The sequence below is a fragment of the Triturus cristatus genome, chromosome 2_1 (assembly GCF_964204655.1).
Source record: "Triturus cristatus chromosome 2_1, aTriCri1.1, whole genome shotgun sequence".
In the NCBI taxonomy this organism is placed as follows: Eukaryota; Metazoa; Chordata; class Amphibia; order Caudata; family Salamandridae; genus Triturus; species Triturus cristatus.
The window spans coordinates 85629339-85648781 of NC_140581.1; the positions used below are offsets into that span (position 1 = coordinate 85629339).

Sequence of the window (19443 nt, forward strand, 5' to 3'; positions counted from 1 at the left end):
GGGCGTGATCTTTTTCGATGAGTTTCTTGACCCTCCTGCGCACGTCATACCACCTGTTCTGGATGTCGTCCTTTGTGCACCTTGCTGGTGCTTGTGCGTTCACCTTGTCCACAATCCTCGCCCACATCTTGGTTTTCTGTGAGATGGGGGTCCTTTGAACCAATGTACCAAACAAATGTGGCTCTACCCTGATGATCTTGTCTATCAGCACTTCTAACTCACTATCTGTGAACTTTGGATTCTTCTTTGGAGGCATGGTGATGGTTGGTGGTGGTGAGTGATGTGTGTGTGAGGGTGCAAGTGATGGTGGGTTGGTGTTGGTTTTGCTGTGTGTATGTGTGTGTGCTTTTGTATGAGGTGCTGATGGTGTGTTAGTTGTGTGATGGGTGAGTTGTGAGTGTATCTGTGGTTGCTGTGTACTGGTGTTTGCTGCTGGCCGTGTCTCCTGTTTGCAAGCGATGATGGTTGTGATTGTAGTCCTTTATATAGTTAGAGTTGTGGGTGTGTCTTTGTCCCATGTTTTTTTTGTGGTATTTATTGGCTTTGTAATTGCTTGTTTGGTCCTTTTTTTGTCTTTTTTCCTTTGTGTTTTGTAGGCATGAAGGAGACGTTCATGTGACGGAAACAGACACTGCTGTTGTCTCGTGCGGGCTTCTCCGCCTCATTTACGCTGCCTGTCTTCTGTGTTTGGTACGCGTCGTTTGCGGCGGTCTCTATTGCTTGTGTGCCGGGTTGTCTCTGCGTGTCGGTCGTGCGGCTTAGTCTCCGTGCGAGTTGGTCTGGTTTTACACGCATTGCATCGTACTGCGCAATCGTACATCGCGGGTACGGGTTGGTCGGGTTCATTCCGGGTTCGTGTCGGTCAGTGAAAATCACGTCGGTTTTCCGGCCAGATCACTATTTTCCCTACGGCTCGGTCGTACGGCTTGTATTCCGTACATGTCGGTTGTAATTCACACGCGTTGCATCGTACTGCACGGGTCGTACGGCGCTGGTCCGTGTCGGTCGGTATTCGGTCCGGGTCCATAACGGTCGGTTTGTTTTGCGGCCGGAATCGGCCCCTCAATAGCGAAAATACCTAATCTCAAGTCATAAAATGATCAATGCCATTAATAAAATACAATAGGTAAGAAGATGTAACATATTCATATGAAACATAAAAGAGGGAAGGAAAGGAAGGAACATTTACAAAACTAGTGCATTAAATATCAATAGAGCTACTGTATCATATGGATAGATTAATCGAGAAATAATAAAATCAAAAGATAAATTAACAGTACATCACTTAGAGGATAAATATACATCAACAGGTAACCAATAAGATTGATAACAGATAGAATTATGAAGAATCCCATTCAGGGATAACTGAGCACCTCTTCTTGTAAAAATAACCCAGGCCCACCACTCATCAACAGATAACATAGAAATATCTTTCCAGCAATAAGTAATGGATTTCAAAGCTGCTGAAATTAGGAAATTGAAAAGTTTACCGTCTAAAACATGTAATTTTTGTAATAAAGTAGCAGATTTGCATATTAACATTTGGTAGGAAACATCAACATGAATTTTTAAAATCTTTTTTATAATATCCCAAACTTTAGACCAGAATTCAAACACTAAAGGACAGTCAAAAAGCATATGTTGTAGCGTACCTGGTTGCATTTTGCAATGCCAACATTCTGCAGAGGGAAGAAGTTCAGCTTGGAATAAACGTAATGGAGTCCATAACCGATTAAGTAAAATATAAGAATTAGTTTGGTACAGTGATACTGGTAGCCAACCAGATATACTATTAAGCCAGATGTCTTTCCATGTGTTAGTAGATAAAGAAAGTGAAAGCTCACTGTTCCAAAAAGTTGAAATCATATCTATATTATTACCTAAAGTATTTGAAAACTTTTTATATAGAATAGAAACACCATGAGAAGAAGTGGAAATTGTTTGAATGTAAATTGATAAATCAGCTGCAACATTAGAGGGAATTGCATTGGGGAAAGAATCTAAAATTGAATTGCACAAATATTGATATTTAATAAGGTCAGGTTGAGATAAACCAAATCTTGTTTGTAATATTTCAAAAGAAATGAATGCATTATTGGAATAAACATCTTTAAGATAGAAAATCCCCGCCTTGATCCATGAAAACCAGAAACTAACATTTCTATTCAATTTAATGGCAGTACTATACCAAAGTGATAATTCTTCAGTATTATTCATGGGAAAAAGAAAAATTGAGTCTAGATCGCTAAATATCATTTTAGTGGATTTAATAATCACTGATTTGTGAAAAAATGTTGCATTATTTGACATGGTTATCAGAGAGGGTAATGGGAGTGGATGTACTATTGATTTCTCAATAGATAGCTAAGCAGGTGGATTATTTAAAAAGGAATGATTAAACTATATTGAACTTTGTTTTAAAATAAAGACTTTATGATAAAGAAAAAAGTCAGGGATATTAAATCCAGCATTATGTTTGGAAACTTTTAATTTTTTGTAACTAATACGAGGTGATTTGTTATTCTATAGAAACTTAGATAGAGCTTTATCAACATCCTTACAAAACTTTAATGGAAATTGAGAAGGAATCATGGCAAGGGTATAAAACAATTTAGGAGCTATAGTAATTTTGATAGAATCCATTCTGCCCCACCATGAAAGATGCAATGACGACCATTTAGACGTTTTACCTTTAATATAATTTAATATGAAATCACAATTTAAAGTAATTGTTGATTTTATGGAAGAAGAAAATAAAATACCAAGATATTTTACTTTACTCTTTTGCCAAATTATTCCATTCGTGGGAAGCATATCAGGAGTGCAAAAAATATTTAAGGGGAAAAATTCCGTTTTGTTGGTATTTAAAGTGTATCTGGAAACTGTAGAATATTTTGCTATAATATTCATTAAAGAGGGGCAAGAGGATATAGGGTCACTAATAAATAAAATCACATCATCCGCATATGCAAGGGTTTTAACAGGAACATCCTTAATATTAATTCCTTTAATATCATCACATTTTCTTATTGAAGTAAGGAAAGGTTCAATACCAATTAAAAATAAAACTGGAGAAAGGGGACAACCTTGTCTTGTACCTCTAAAAAGTGAAAATTGATTTGAAACTTGGCCATTGATATATAAACGAGCAGTATGTGCATAATATAGAGCTGAAATCATGCGTATAAAAGACTCTCCAAAATTAAATGATGATAACGTATGAAATAAAAATTGCCAAATAATTTTTATCAAAAGCTTTTTCAGCATCTAAGGCTAAAATACCTGAGGGTAACGTCAAAGTAGAACTTTGTTCAATAATGTGTAGCAAAGTTCTAGTATTATTCGCAAAATATCTATTCTCAATAAAACCAGATTGGTCAGGGTGTATAATAGAATCTAAAATAGGGCCTAATATTGTAGCAAGTACCTTTGCATATAATTTACAGTCTTGATTAATTAAGGATATAGGACGATAATTAGATACAAGAGTGGGATCTTTATCTGGCTTAGGCAGTACAATAATTAAAGCTTCAGTAAAAGAACCAGAGGTAGATCCTGTAGACCCAAAAAAGCGTAAAAAGTTGATATAAAAAAGGTAAAAGTTGTGATTGAAATTCTTTGTAGAATTCCGCTGGAATCCCATCAGGACCGGGAGATTTTTTTTTTTAAGGGATTTTATGGCTGATAAAATTTCATCCTTAGTAATGGGTGCATCAAGTCCAATTTTATCAGGTTGTGAAATCTTGGGTAACCCACAAGAAGCTAAAAAGGAATCAATTAAGGAAGCATCTTGAAAGTCGAGTTTACTATACAATTTAGAATAGAAATTCAAAAATTCATTAACGATTTCATTGTGAGATAAAGCAATTTTACCCTGAGAACCATGAATGCAATTGATTTGAGTTTTATCCTTTTTTATGCGTAAAAAATTAGCTAAAAGTCTTCCAGATCTGTTGGCATTAAAACTAAATTTGGCTTTAGCATTAGAGATTTGAATGCCAGCTTGTTTACTAAGGATAGAGTTAAATTCATACCGCAGTTTTTATAGCTTAAATTTATATTGAGGATCATTGGAGGTAATAAAAAGTCGTTCAGTTTTTGCAATTTGTTTTTGTAGGTTTTTAATATTTGCATTACAGGTTTTATTATCGTATGCCATAATAGAGATCGTTACACCCCTAATATAAGCTTTAAAAGCATCCCATCTATCAATCATAGAAGCAGAATCTTCTGGGTTAAATAGAAAGTAATCTTTAATGGCGGCTAAAAGGTTTGGTTTGTTATATTCATTTAATACTATACCAGTATTCATTCGCCATCTGGATTGTTTAATAAAAGTTGACTCCAAATTCAAAACCAAAGTATCCATAGCATGGTCTGAAACATCAATGTTACCAATTTGAGGAGTAGTTACTGAATTAATTAATTGCCTGGAAACTAATAAACAATCAATTCTAGAATGGGAATTATGAGGATTGGAAAAAAAATAAAACTTTTTTCCCGTGGGAAAATGTAATCTCCAAATATCTACTACTTTAGTGGTTTGAATAAATAATTTGAAAGCAAAATACACTTTAGAAAGGTGAAATTTAGTAAGAGATAATCTATCTAATAAAGTGTCAGAAATAACATTAAAATCACCTCCAACAATTAAAGGAACATTTCCATACTTTAGAACCTCTGTTGTGAGAGTAGTCCAAAAAACAGGATCATCTGTAGAAGGACCATAAACATTTAGTAAGAATGAATCATGAACTTTAATTTTAAAGAATATATATCTACCATCTGCATCTGAATTTTTACTCAAAATTTGACAGTGTAATTTTTTTGCAAAAAGAATAGCCACACCATTTTTCTTACCATTAGCAGGAGAGGAGGCAATCTTATCCACCCATTTCTTTTTCATATAATCTAAAATGTTGTCATCTATATGAGTCTCTTGAATAAAACAAATGTCAGCTTTGCAGCTTCCTAAATAGTCTAAAATCTTTGTACGTTTAACTGGATGGCGCAAACCTTTAACATTTAATGACACAACTTTAAGAATATGAGTACTAGCCATAGTAGAAAGGAAGAGAAAAGAGAACCATGGGCCCGATTCACAGAACTAACTTAAGACAAAATCCTAAACTTATTACTTTTGGTATTCACAGAAGTTAGGATTTTGTCTTAAGACAAACTTAAGACAGACTTAAGACAGACTTAAGTTAGGATTTTGTCTTAAGTCTGACTTAAGTCTGTCTTAAGTTTGTCTTAAGTCTGTCTTAAGTCTGTCTTAAGTTTGTCTTAAGACAAACTTAAGACAAAATCGTAACTTCTGTGAATACCAAAAGTAGTAAGTTTAGGCTTTTGTCTTAAGTTAGTTCTGTGAATCGGCCCCAAGAAGAGGGAGGTAAAAGAAGAAAAAGAGAAAAAGAATGAGAGAAAGGTATCTCCAGGACAAGCAAAAGGGAAGAAGAAAAGAAAAAACATGGAAAAAACAACAAACAGAAGACATAAATGTGAAACGTGAAACGCACACTCGTTCTACAAGCATGAGCGAAACCGCTGGAGCCCAATATAAAAAATTATCAGTAGCATGTCAGAAAAGGCATAACTGGTAGAAATCAAGTAGCAGAGTCATTAGTATCCATTGAGTGTTGAGACTGTTGATCAATAAAATGTTTCAAATCTTCAGGACGTTGAAAAGATTAAGGGAAATTATCTTTCCAAATGCGCATCGTCGATGGATCAAAAAGTCCATATTTGTAGCCAAGACTTCGTAGTTGAGGGCGAAGAGCCGTGAATTCCTTGCGAATTGAGACAGTTTCTTTTGCAAAATCTTGATCAATGAATATTTTTTCCCATTCACCATCAGTGAAGGTATTTCTCGTGCTGCTTTTCTAATTAAAACCAAATGATGGTGGCGGATGACTTTAAAGATCATTTGTCGCGGTTTGGTGTGATGAGGGTTCCGATGGGAGGGAATCCTGTGAGCCTTATCAAATTCAAACTTTTCTGGAAATTTGAGTTGCAAAAGGCCAGGAATCAGATTTTTCAAATATAATCTACAGTTAGCTCCCTCAACATCCTCTGGTAAATTAAATATGCGAAGATTGTATTGCCTGTTGTGATTTTCCATGTCCAACAGTAAAGAGCACATAGGTGAAATTTTTGCCACAAGTGGAGTGAAGGTGTCGATTTTTGCTTTATTATCTTGTATTTTGATTGAATTATCCGAAATTTTCATGGACAAACTGGCCATTTCTTTGCGTATGTCTTCTGACGCAATGGTATCTGTATTTACACGAAGTGCCTGAATTTCCTCTAATATTAAGGATAAGGAAGGTTCAGATGACTCTACTGCTTTTGATTTAACAGGAGGAGGGGAAACTTGCTGTCTCCTTTTATTATTAATGGAAGCTTTGTTATCCATTTTCTTAAAAAAAGAATTAGATTTATAAGAACAGAAGCAAATTATTATCAAATAAAGAGAATGCTGTGGAGATATCTTAAAAATAACTGGTGCAGCAGCTAAAATGGGCTGTGGGAGTGGCTAGGCCCAAGCCAGGCCCTCTCTTGAAATAACACTCCGCCCAATTGACAGAGAAGCCCTGCTGTAGCTGCGTGCTGAGCTGGGTGCAGGGACAGGCGGTGAAAAAAAACACTTCCGATGCCCAAAATCGCAGGATTTTGCTTCACCGCACAGGTAGGGACTTCATAAAAGTATCGACCTCCTTAAAAGCAATTTTCTGACAGAAATCGTCGTTTAATATTAAAAAACGGGTGAAAAACGCGCTAGAGCTCCCGGGAAGCGGCCATCTTGAATCCCGTGCTCGGGCGTCTCTAGTACGAGTGAGTTTTAACAGTTTGCCCAACAACTGTCAACTAAGGGTTCTTTTGGACTGTCAAATGGATCCTCATTTATAGGAATACAGCTTCCAAGTCCAGTATCTGGCATGATGGAAGAATGTGGTTCCAGATCATGTATCAAGGAATTGTGGTAAGAATGATACGGATGCAGTATGAGAAGTTGCAGATGATGAGGTGGATTGTCATGGAAGTGTAGCATGCAGATGTGTCAAAGTAGACGGAACTGATGGATGCGGAAGCAGATAATGTTGAGTTGGGTGCAGTGCGAAAGTATTTGATGGAGCAGTGGTTCATGTAGGTGAATTGCAGTCAGGAATTTGTAGCCGTGAAGGGTGAATTGTATAGTGAATGTGTAAGTATTTGGAAAAATAGAAGGTTAGTCCCACCGTTGGTCTTGAGGCAAAGACTAATTGACAAGATACAAGAAGGTTGTACAATATTAAGCAAGAGATATGCTAGAAAGTTCTTGTCGTCAGAAATAGATAGGGTGGTTTAGAATATGGTTAGGAGGTATGTATTGTGTGTTACAAGAGACAAGGGAGTAACAGTAGTTAATATACCTTTGATATCAGTTTTAGATTCATGTTAGGTGCCAAAGCAAGTGGAAGTGTATATATTGGGCTTATTGGAGTGTTTGGTTAGGACCTGCAGGCATGCAGTGGTTTTGACTGACTATTTGTCTGAGTCAATTATGATAGAGTTATAGTGTAAGAAATTGGGTTATTGGTTGACTGGGGTGTAAACCCTGGTCAAGCAACAGCCGCCACCCCTGGCAGGTTGTACCACAAAAAGTCACTAAATTACCCTGTGCTTGACCCAAGGTAGCTTTGCACAAAAAGCAGCGTACGGACGGAGCAGAAAGCAGCAGTTCTCTCATCACGAAGACCGCAAGCCCTTATCAAGGAGGCCCAGGCAGCCCATCAACGCGCTCTTATTGCGTACGAGAGGACACTTATTCTTATGCCCTGAAGAAGTTCATTGTTATGAACGAAACGCGTTGGCTGACAATTTCCTGAAAATCAAACCTTTTTGCAATAAAAGACTGTGTTTGATAATCTACTAAAAGACTTTGAGACTTATTGAAAAACAACTTTGTTTATACTTTGGTGGTGCACCACTCCAAACCTTGGATTCAGCATGAAGGAATCTCTCTCCCACAGGGGCATCACTCATCACAAATCTGCATTGTATTTTCCCCTTGCAAACGGATTAGTGGAACGGATCAGACGATTGTTCAAAGAGTGTCTGCAGAGGGCAGAAGTATTGGGGACACCAGCAAGTTCAGTCTTAATGGAGACTATTTGGGCCTATCGCACTTTGCCCAATAGTGTAACCGGTTATTCACCGTTCACCTCTCTCAAAGGGAGGATTCTCAAAACTAAACTTACCCCACCTGTATTGCCAAGGAATGACACATGTGTGGTAAGTCGCAGCAAAATCTCCAGAAGAGTAGGTGAACATCAAGTCAAATACAAAGTCAGATATGACCGGACCAAACTGGTCAAAAAGCAAATGTTCAAAGAAGGAGAATGGGTCTGTGTGGACGTACCCAAAGCTCACAGAAAAGAAGCATCCAGATTTTCCGATCCTTGCAGAATTTCAAAGGTAGGGAAAAATGTAGTCCATCTTGACAGCGGTCAAACATGGAGCATGGACAGAATCATCCCTCATGAACAAGGGGTTGATCTCGGCTACAGTAGGAATACAGAGAGGGAGACACAGGTTCTCGGTCCCAGGAGATCTCTGAGAACAAGAAGCTCAACGGTGTAACCAGAGGCTTTTGTGTTTAGTTATAGACACTGTTTCCTTGTTTTTCTGCATTTCCTTGCAGGCCTTGTTATTAATCCTATGGTTATTGTATTTAAATGCTTTTTACCTCTTCCTGCTTTCCTGTTCCTGCTCTTCTTCTCCTTGCCTCCCTCTCTCCTTTTCCCCTCTCTCTTCTTCTCTGCTGTCCCTTCTTTCTTCGCCCTATGCAGGGAGGTGTGTTGTAATCTACTTCACTTGGTACGTTCCGTCCCTCCCTCCCCTGCACCTCCCATGGTCTTTCCCCTCTTTTGTTGCCAACATTCCACAGTGCCCTCCAGACAGCTGCCTGGAACCTGTGGTGGTGAGAAGACTAATAAAGAACTCCGGGGCATATAGGCAACAACCGGCGACAATTATCGCTAAGCACACTTAGCGCTAGGATATTTATCGCCGGCTATCGCCGAATTTTATTGCTGAGATAGCGTGCTATTAGGAACGCTTATCTCAAAAGCGATAAAATTCCAGGCGCAAGCTGTCAATTGTGCGATTATCGCTGGAAATACAGCGATAATCGCACAACGTTTGGCGATAGCTTGCTGATAGGGCAGGGCAGACTCAGCCATTATATCCACCTTCCATTGGATATCATGGCTAAGTGAAACTAAAAGCAGGTGTAAGGAAAGTAGCGATAACCAAGGTTAGCGCTACTTTTCTTATCGCTATGCTTGTTAGTGTGCCCATTGATAATTGGAGAAATGTCGGTTAGCGACATTTCTCCAGTTATTTTGTGACGGAATGCCTATTTTGCATCTCATTAGAGATGCAAAGGTGGGCGTTATGGAAAAGAGCGCTAAGGCAAGGGTTCATGCGATAGCGTGACCTTGCTAATATAGCGATAAAATAATCGCTGCTTTTCGGCCGAAAACGGCCGCAAAAGCGGCTATAATTTTTTATCGCCGCCTTGTTGATATGCCCCTCTTATCTTCATCCTTACCTTTGTCTTCATTTCAACACAACTCTTGACCCTTCAGGGATCGTGGAAATAGTACAGTACTTTTCACTCAGTCAATCGTGCTCAGTTAGTCTCAGAGAGATACACAGAATAGACGTTGAGCACATTTTCAATAAGCATTTATTGAACCAGGGCCATTCTAGTAAAAAACATGTTTGCTCTGACAATTAATAGACAGAAGCAATTGCAAGAGATTACAAGCACCAACTGAGTAAACAGCAGATACATTTCTACCATGGTGCTAAGCAACGAATATATGGAGGCATATATAAAAACAGTAATCTTTGCGTACTCCAACTAGGCTATGTTATGTTACATTAGGCTGACTTGTAGAGCGCACAGCTGCCCAGCAAAGGGGCGTCCCAGCGCTAAAAGCAGTAAAAGGCCGCTGACCGCAAGGAGCCCATCATGATGAACGAAAGAAAAAGGCCAGAGGGCCATTAAGAGCCACATAGACAGACAGAAGGCTTTGGACTACAAAACCTAAAAAGAAGGGAAAAGATGTGTCTTCAGTGCTTTCCGAAATGTCAGATAGTTATCCATACTCCAGATGTGTACAGGAAGGGCATTCCACAGTTTAGCTGCCAGTGTACTATGCGGACCGTAACTAAGTATACCCAAGTATACCTAGCATGTATGTGTGTGTGAAGCCAAGAATACCCAACCACAATACCTTATGGTAGAGAATGTCAGACCGCTGCGTGTAGAAGCTTCAATGTGCAGGGACCTCCGTGTCAATGTAGAAGCCTCTCCTCTCACAACCTAGTGACCGTGCGGTTCTTTTATACCAAAAAGGTAGCCTCTGGGGTTGTACCACAATCAATATGTTGTGAGTATGATTATATAGATGAACCTAAATTAATAATTGTAATCATGCAAAGTAGCCCTGTCGCCCAAGGATAAAGATAGCGATGACTTTTGTACGGAGTATGTTAATCCTGTTATGTACATCTTGTTCAGGGATTTAAGATATGATGCTACAAATCCTCATGCATAATAAAGGAGGCTGGTTTCAAGGAAACCAATCCATATTTATTCAGCACATAACTGGGTAAAAGATCATTGCTAGAACCGTTATGCAGAGCAAGGTAGGACAAATGAAGGTAAAAGGTTGCTTTGCTACTTAGTCTTAGATAGGAAACATAACAGCTTAACTTAGAGGCAATGAGTAAAGTATTCATATAGCAAGCAAACAGTAATAAAGTGAAACACAAAACAATCCCACACCAATTTAGAAAAATAGAGTACCTTTTAATTAAATGACACAAAAATGACAAAGTCCAACCAGTAGAACCATAGTAATGATATTTTAAACATTTTAGTAAAACCTAATGCCTAAAGATCAAAGCGCCAACCGGGTTAAAGTCGAAAAATATGGCCGACCTTGATGGAGCGCGACACAGATACATGATGTGGATTAGACCCAGTCAATGCTAAACTTTGGACGTATAAGAATTTTCAAGAAAAATGTTCTGAGAAGGGAAAGCTCAGCGGGGCAAGGCTACAGGCACTGTCTGACGGGGGAGTGTCATCGGGGAGTCTATGGATCAAGTGGTGGTGGACATTTCAATGTTTGGACTAAATCGCTTTTTTGTAAGTCGGAAATCTCCAGCCAGACGAGGCAGGATGCAGTTTTAGGAGGTCAGATATCCGGTTGGCAAAGGACCACTGAACAGGCTTTGCTGTTGCATGGAAGAACGTAGCGGGAACAGCCGCAAAGTCAGGCCGACCTGCAACACACATTGGGAAGATCATCAAGGTCAAATCGAAATGGCAGTTTAAAACTGCATTCAGGCTGCAATGGCAGGCCTAGGACATGTGTTAAGGTGCTACTTAAGTGGGTGGCACAATAATTGCTGCAGGCTCTTTAATTTACTGGCCCTCGGTATATGGTATACCACACTACAAAGGTCATGTAAGTAAATCAAAAAGGCAATCAGGTGTAAACTAATTTTACCATATTTAGGGGAGAGAGTGCAAGCACTTTAGCACTTGTTTGCAGTGGTAATGTGCTAGAGCCAACAAAAACAAATACAAATAAAATTAGGAGGGTTAAAGGCAAAACGTTTGCAGAGAGGGCCAGGTCCAACATATGGGTATAGTGGAAAGATTTTTGAGGGAAAGAGTTGCAAATGTATTGATTATGGGCAATGGAATACACATGTGTCCCAGGGCAGTGGTTCCCAAACTTTTGACTCCGGAGGACCCCCATTGAGTCACCACTGAAATCCGGGGACCCCCAAGCAATTTGTAGAATTTCAATTTCAATCATTAATACAGTAATTTGAAAAAAATTGCCTTCTGTGAATATCAAAAGTCTTAAAATAAGGATTTTTCTCAATTTAGTAGTAGAAAGTTAGTACTCCTAACTTTAGGACTCCTAAATGCCTTCTGTGAATACCTAAAGTCGTAAAGTTAGAATTTTTCTCAGTGAAAAATCCTAATTTTAAGACATCCGGTATTCACAGAAGGCATTTAGGAGTCCTAAAGTTAGGACTCCTAACTTCAGTGAATACCGAAATGAGTAAGTGCCTTCTGTGAATACCAAAATGAGTAAGTGCCTTCTGTGAATACCAAACTGGTAGTAAATTTAGGATTTTGTCTTAATTTAGTTCTGTGAAACAGGCCCCTTGTTTTTGCTATTTCCATGTGTGCTGCTTTGTGCAAAATGCCTTGGACTGTTTAGGTTGGTGACCCTTCCTGCACATAAGCAATCTTTTAAAAAAAAAAAAAAAAAAAAACATTTTATAACTTCCATGTGTAGTGCATTAAGCAGCACACATAGAAGTGACAAACCAGCATTTCAAGATTGTTTATGTGCAGGAAGGGGGGCCTTCCTGTACATAAACAATCTTCCCCTGCATCCAGACACCCTTACACTATGGTGCAAGGGTGCATGCGTTGGAACTACATTGCTAAGTGTAGCGCCAGCGCAGGGGGAAACGCAGGGCTGCACCATATTCTTGTAAATATGGTGCAGCCCTGCATTTCTGAAGTGGTGGAGCATGTTGTTGAGTCAAGGAGGCTAAGAACACTCTCCTCCACTTCTGTTGTAAATATCCCCCTGAGTATTTTATACTGAAAGAATGTTTTCAGACCAGTCCCCATACTGTGCACACCAAGTGCAGTGAGTGAGACTGACCACTACAAAGGGGGCTTAGGCAGGCTCTCCCCCCAACAAATATTTAGGAAACAATGGTGCAGTCTACAACACATTTATCATTATATATTAATTGTATTAGGTTTTAAAGAATAGTAAATGAAGATGCACCAGGATACCACAATCTTTGTTGGGGTTCTTCAATGATTCCTTTGGTTTTTGCGTTCTTCAATGGTTCCCTTATTATCACCCTCCAACAGTGCCTCTCATCTCTCCATAGCTCCCCTGTCACATGTATTTCATTTGTTTTATAGCATCTCTCATACCATTGTAGGATGTCAGACACATATAGAGACAATGGATCATACGTGTAAATCAGTGTATAGAAAGTGTTACCAAAGGCAAAGGGGATTACAAGGTATAGGATTCACATGTCATTCATACTGGTAGGCATTTTTAAAGAGTGCTTGGTTTGGAGAAGCACAAAGTCAGGATTCAGAACATGACACAGTGGTTAGCATTGAAAAATCTATTCCCACCCAAATAAACATTTTTAGCAGCATCAGGATAATGAAAGACTGGAAACAACATAAGTTACTAACTTGTACCATGTAGTTTGCAAGCAACTCTTTGATGACAGTTTGTAGGTCACTGTGCTAGATTACGACTGTCACTTATGAACTGCACAGTAACAAAAGAATCTGTGACAAAAGCAGTAACCCACTGACCTATGCACGTAGAAAACTGTTTTTAAAATGCATGGTACACGTTCTTTGCAGTAGGCATATTAACCAAGCCTCTGTGCTACATTAGGTAAGTCAAAGCTGCCACAGGACAAAACTCTCATCTCTCTCCAGCAGGTACATTAATCACTGACGTTATCTTGACACTTTTATTGTTGCATGAAAACTACTAATTATACCAGCAACTTTCCTGTGCTTTAAAAACTACAGCCTGCGGACCCCCTGGGAATGTGTCACGGACCCCTGGGGGGTCCACGGACCACAGTTTGGGAAACACTGTCCTAGGGAAATATCTAAGGGGCCCATTAGGATGGCGGGCGGATCGCCCCCGCCGGCCCGGTGGTAGTCACCGCTGGCCCAGCGGGGGCAATCCGCCCGCCATCCACACTTCAAAGACCCCCCGCCATATTCGGATGGATGGGGGGGTCCGCAGCGGACGGAAAGGACGTCTGCCACTTTTCTGCTGGTCGACTCGTCCACCGGGCAGAAAACATGCATAATATGGTGGCAGTGTCTGCAAGACTCCGCCATCCATATTATGGTGATAGCGGAAAGCAGCCCTTCCATGGTGACGTTGCAGCCATAGAAAGCCATGCGGTCTTTGCTGTTGGGGGCCCGTAGCGGGACCCCAGGGAGTTGGGGGTGTGGGGGATGCACATGGGGGGTGCCTATGGTACCCCCCTGCATTGGCATGGACAAAGTGGCAGGCACTGAGCGGTGCCTGTCACCTTGTGCATGTCAATGCACAACGTGCATTCCCAGCATTGTGGCGGGCGGTGCTGTGAGCTCCGCCCGCCACAATGATGGGAATGGGGGATGGCATCCTAATTTCAGGTGCGGAACCGCCGCACCCCTGGCGGACAGTCCCGCATTCCGTTACGATGTCCGTCCGCCATCGTAATAGACCCCTAAGTGTTTTTGCAGAACAAGGAGTGAAACAGCACCTATAGACTGCATTGCAATATCCAAAGGCCAACTGACGCATAGAAACGGGTAGTAGAATGATCAAGGATAGCCTTCCACTGGCTTTAATAAAAAATTTTCATGGGCGAAGGAGTGTGCCCTATTTCACTAATGAAGGCAAGACTGAAAGGATATAAGCTCTGTCCAGGGGCGGAATGTGCATAGGAGTGTGGGGGCGTTAACCCCCTGACTTAACCACTGCAACTCCTCTTACGCTTTCCACTCTCATCATCTTAGGGGACATGGCCATGACGAAGTTCTCTCCCCAGTCAAGACAGCAGCAGTTCAGGCTGTGTTAACTGAACTGTACATGTCAGATTTGCCGATGTTTACACTCTGGCCAGCTGAAAGTCAGCTGAGAAGCAGAAGCACATCCCATCGGTCTTCGGTGGAGCGCTGGGACTGCCTGCTCCAGCCAATCCTAGCACTGCTCCCATACGGTTTAGCATTGTAAGCAGCAAGGGAGCAGAGCTTGGATAGGCTCGATGCATTTATCCAGCAAGAGCGCGAGGCAGGGGCCAAATGTGTGCTGCAGCCTGCAGAGTGGTAAGCTTATTTTTCTATTTTAATTGTTTGAAAGTACTGTACGTGAAGCAGCCGCCACTGGCTCTGTCCTAAATAAAGGAACATTTAAACTTGGAAGTCCTTCGAAAGAGGATTCAGTAAATTCAGGCCCTGTGTAACAAAAGATATGATGAGATGAGGAGTAACAAAAGATATGATGAGACAAGGAAAAGAGGTGATGTGGATGTGCGTGTTGGAGACACATTTTCTGTAAGGAGAGTGGGTTTCTTCAGGAAAGGTGCATCTAAGTGGTCAGAGTTATGGAAGGTGGTAGAGACTGGATAAAAGCTAGGCCTGGGCAAAGTTCTTGGAGCTCAGTGACCAAAAAACTGCACTGCACTACGCAGAGTTCCGCAAGCAGCGTTCATGCTGATTTTTAGTCCAGCGCTATAAAATAAAGGGTGGAATGACATCACTGTAGAACAGTAGACTCGGGCCTGGTGGCTTAGTGAACTAATGCATCCACTGTAGGGCCCTGTGTTTGACCTCATGTTCACATGTTCAAATTGCAGTGGGTCCACTCAGCCTTTCATCCTTCTGAAGTTGATAAAGCCAGTACCACTGAGTTGGATAACAATAAACATCTGTTATTTAGGAGGTCCTTCTGGGTGAAAGTGCGCTTTACAAATACACATTATGTTATATTCTGCACATGATTAATTTATTATTGTCTGTTTTTGTATGTGCCAGTAGCTGGCGTCCAGGTTCCTTTAGACTTGGAGGTGGTGCGATTCCCTTTAACAAATGCCTGTTTTTCATCTGAGATTTCGTGGTTGTGTTCTCAACAAGACAATTTTGAACTGTTTAATAAAATAGCATTTTTGAAAAGCTATCAGACTCCTCCAGATCCCTCTGCCGGTCCATGTAAAGGAACCATAGGGGCATATCAACAAGGGCTTTATCTCTGCTTTTTTGGCTTTAAAAGCCAAAAAAGCAGAGATAAAACTAGCACCCTATCAACAACAGGGTGCTAACATGCAAATTCGCATGTTAGCACCCTTTTACTCTACGCTTCCCCCTGCATCTCTAATGAGATGCAAAGGGGGCGTTCCAGACTAAAATAATAGGAGAAATGTCGCTAAGCGACATTTCTCCTATTATCAAGAATATCGCTAACCCTGTTAGAGACAAAAAAAGCAGTGCTAACCGCGGTTAACGCTGCTTTTTTACGTCTGGTATTTTTCTGACTTAGCCATGATATCCTATGGAAGGAGGATATCATGGCTAAGTTTGTCTGTCCCTATCAACAAGCTAACGTGAGATTATCGCTGGGTTTCCAGCGATAATCTCAAGTTAGCCACTTAGCGTGAGGATTTTTATCGCTATTGAGATAAGCGTTGCTAATAGCACGCTATCTCAGCGATAAAAATCAACGCTAGCCGGCGATAATTATCCTAGCGCTAAGTGCACTTATCGATAATTATCGCCGGTTGTTGTTGATATGCCCCATAGTCCTTTACCTTTCATGAAGTAAAACCATCGCTCATTCAAAATGCTGCCAGTAGCCTTTAAATCTTCAGTTTTGTCTCCTTTTTTCCCCTCTTGCAGATCAGTTACGGGGCTTCGGATCCTCTGCTCAGTGACGCAAAGATGTTTCCAGCCTTGTACCGGACTGTCCCAAGTGAGCTCTCCTACTACGAAGGAATCGCTCAATTATTACGACATTTCGGCTGGACCTGGGTGGGGATCCTGACCTCGGACGATGCCGGCGGAGAGAAAGCACTGCGAGAACTGACGAAGGTTGTGGCTCAGATTGGGGGCTGCATTGAGTTCTCCTATGTGTTAACACCATATGTGTCTGCCGCTAGAAGCTCAAACTTGGATCTCATCACAAACGCTATCAGAAAGTCAACAGCACAGGTGATCATTTTATATAGCAGCACAGCAGCCATCAGTCACTATTTCGATTACAAACAGTTGACTCAAATCCCTCATAAGATGTGGATCACCTCATTGTCTCTCACCAGTCTTTTTGAGTATTCTAGTTATAGAGAGGCATTAAATGGAAGTCTGGCATTTTCAATCCAAAAAGGAGAAATAGCCGGATTTGAAGAATTTCTGCATGATGTCACTCCATCAATGTTTGTAAATTTGTCAGCTCTGGAAGTTCTATGGGAGGGCTACTTCGGGTGCGAATTGAGGGAAAGTTACGGGATCTCCTCTCCATCGCAACCATATTGTTTTGGTAATGAGACCTTTCAAAGTCTTGACTTGTTCATGTCTACCTCCTCCAGACTCTTATATACGTATAATGTCAACATAGCTGTCGATGCATTGGCAAAAGCCTTACATGACATGTATTCATCTGATCCCAGACCAGGAACTGCTCGGAGATCAAAGAAGGACAACAAACAGTGGAAGGTAAAATAAATCACTTGCGGAAGTGAGCCATGGCAGGAGCCCCTTTCTTATTGATCAATTACTGTACAAAAGGACAGGCTGTGTGAGAAATTAAGGGGTTGCTGTTATTTGATGGTGGGAAGATTAAGTGGTAGAGGGTTAGGAAGAGGAATGTTGATCACTAAGTCCTCATCTTCACCTTACATCTTCCAGACACACATAGAATTCACAATCTGAGATAACTGAAATCTGCCGCAACATAGAAGTCAAACCTTCTAATTCAGGTCTACAACCCATGCACAGAAAAACAAAATCCTATGTTACACATATAATAGTGGGTGAGGTCAAAAGGCCACCACTCCCTATTTCACTTTGACTTACCTTTCACATAGAAATATCCTACTTGCCTCCTGTCCCTAAATCACGCCCAGAAAGGACTCTTCAATGCACAGTGTCAGCACCACCACTGCTTCCTACTAGCCCACTCTCTTAGACCTGAGCCTCCCACATCCTTGCTCTCCAACACTCGGCCTACTATTTACCTTCTTTTTAGGTTGAGAGTAAGCGTATGACCTCTTGGCTACTTTAGAATACTTCTCTTGTGGACTTCAAGCCACTGCTTTTGATTTGTTTGATTCAGTGTTTTTTTAAAAATCTTTGCTTGCTGGTGGTCAGTTCTGCCTCTTTGTGCCACCTTTTCTCTTCTGGCAGCAGGGACTAAGGGGCCTATTAGTGTTGTGACCGGCTGCCAGACATGCGGCAGTCCCGCACCTCGAATTTGGATGCGACCGCTACCCTGGCAGTCACATTCCACATTTTAACATCGTGGCGGGTGCTGCTTACAGCAGCACCCACCGCAATGTCAAAAACGCACGCCTGCCATTTTCCTGCACCACGTGGCAGGCACCACGTGGTGCCTGCCACGTAGTGCAGGGAATTGCAGGGGGGTACCATGGGTACCCCCAAGTGCACCCCCTCAACCCCCCGGGGGCCCGTTGCTGGCCCCCAAAACCAATCCCTGCAAGCCCTTCCCGCCATGGAAGGGCCTGTTTGACACCCACATCGTAATATGGCTGGCGGAGGCTGCTGGGCACCGCCACCATATTTACTGGCCCAGCATCACCTGGCCGGCAATCGGTACAATTGCTGACCGGCGGTAAAGCAGCGGACGGACTTTGCGTCCGATGCGATACCCCCGCCATCATAATATGGTGGGGGGTGTTTTCACGTTACGGTGGCGTAACGGTCGCCACCACCGGCTCGGCGGTGGCGAACGTTATGCAATCGTAATGAGCCCCTTAGTGTCATTCCGCTATGGTTCTCTATCTGTTCTTTGAGGGACATTTTTTTATCTCGATTTTCTTTGTCTTACTGTTTGCCTGTGTTCAGCTTTGCCACCATAGCTGTTTATATTAAAATATAATATTCTTCCCTCCTACCTCTTAATGCCACAGTTTTGTTAGTGCTGCCTCCCGCGCCGTGCTTGTATTTTCTTTGACCTTTTTGCACTTTTTGATGTCAATCGCGAGTTGGGCTAGTTTTTGGTAGGATGTTTATTTGGTCTGGGCTTCTTTTTAAGGGGGGTTGGGCTTGTTGAAATGCACTTAGCCCACTGGTCTGAAAACAACAAAGCGCTACCACATGACAATACTTTATTGCATTAAAATATCATCCTATTCTTTTTTTCAGTACGTATCTAAAGCCCTTGCCGATTTCAACATGTTTATGTAAGTGACACTCCTATAGAAATCACAAATAAAATGTCTCTTGCGGGCAGGGACGTTCTCATAGGTAGTCATGTTATTTCCAGGCAAAATGAGGAAATACCAATTGAAAGTAGGACATGTAATGGAGGTGTGGCTCAAACCTAATGGTAGAGACTTATCTTTGCTGAGAACCAATGTGGCAGTCACTCAAGACACAGCCCACCCAGTGCGCATTCGCTGATACACAGATCAACGTCTATGTTTTTTGGGGGTGGATAATGGCTTCTCGCGAGAACAACAGATGGCAACCCAGCATCCATTTCATTCGAAGGGGCATGAAGACAGCCTTGTTGGCATAACTGGAGTTATTCTGTAAAATTCTCTTCTAGGTGGGTTTTGTGCTCCATTCGGACT

At 41.4% G+C, this 19443-nt stretch overlaps 1 protein-coding gene across 1 annotated transcript in view; it reads left to right on the forward strand.

Moving 5' to 3' along the window:
• LOC146863799 (extracellular calcium-sensing receptor-like) overlaps window positions 1-19110 on the forward strand; it is a 55237-nt gene extending 36127 nt beyond the window's left edge. Inside the window, exon 2 of the mRNA XM_085628110.1 lies at window positions 16532-19110. Coding sequence (XP_085484236.1) covers window positions 16532-17353 — 822 coding nt within the window. The 3' untranslated portion in view covers window positions 17354-19110. The remainder of the gene's footprint in view (window positions 1-16531) is intronic.
• The last annotated feature ends 333 nt before the right edge of the window (window positions 19111-19443 follow it).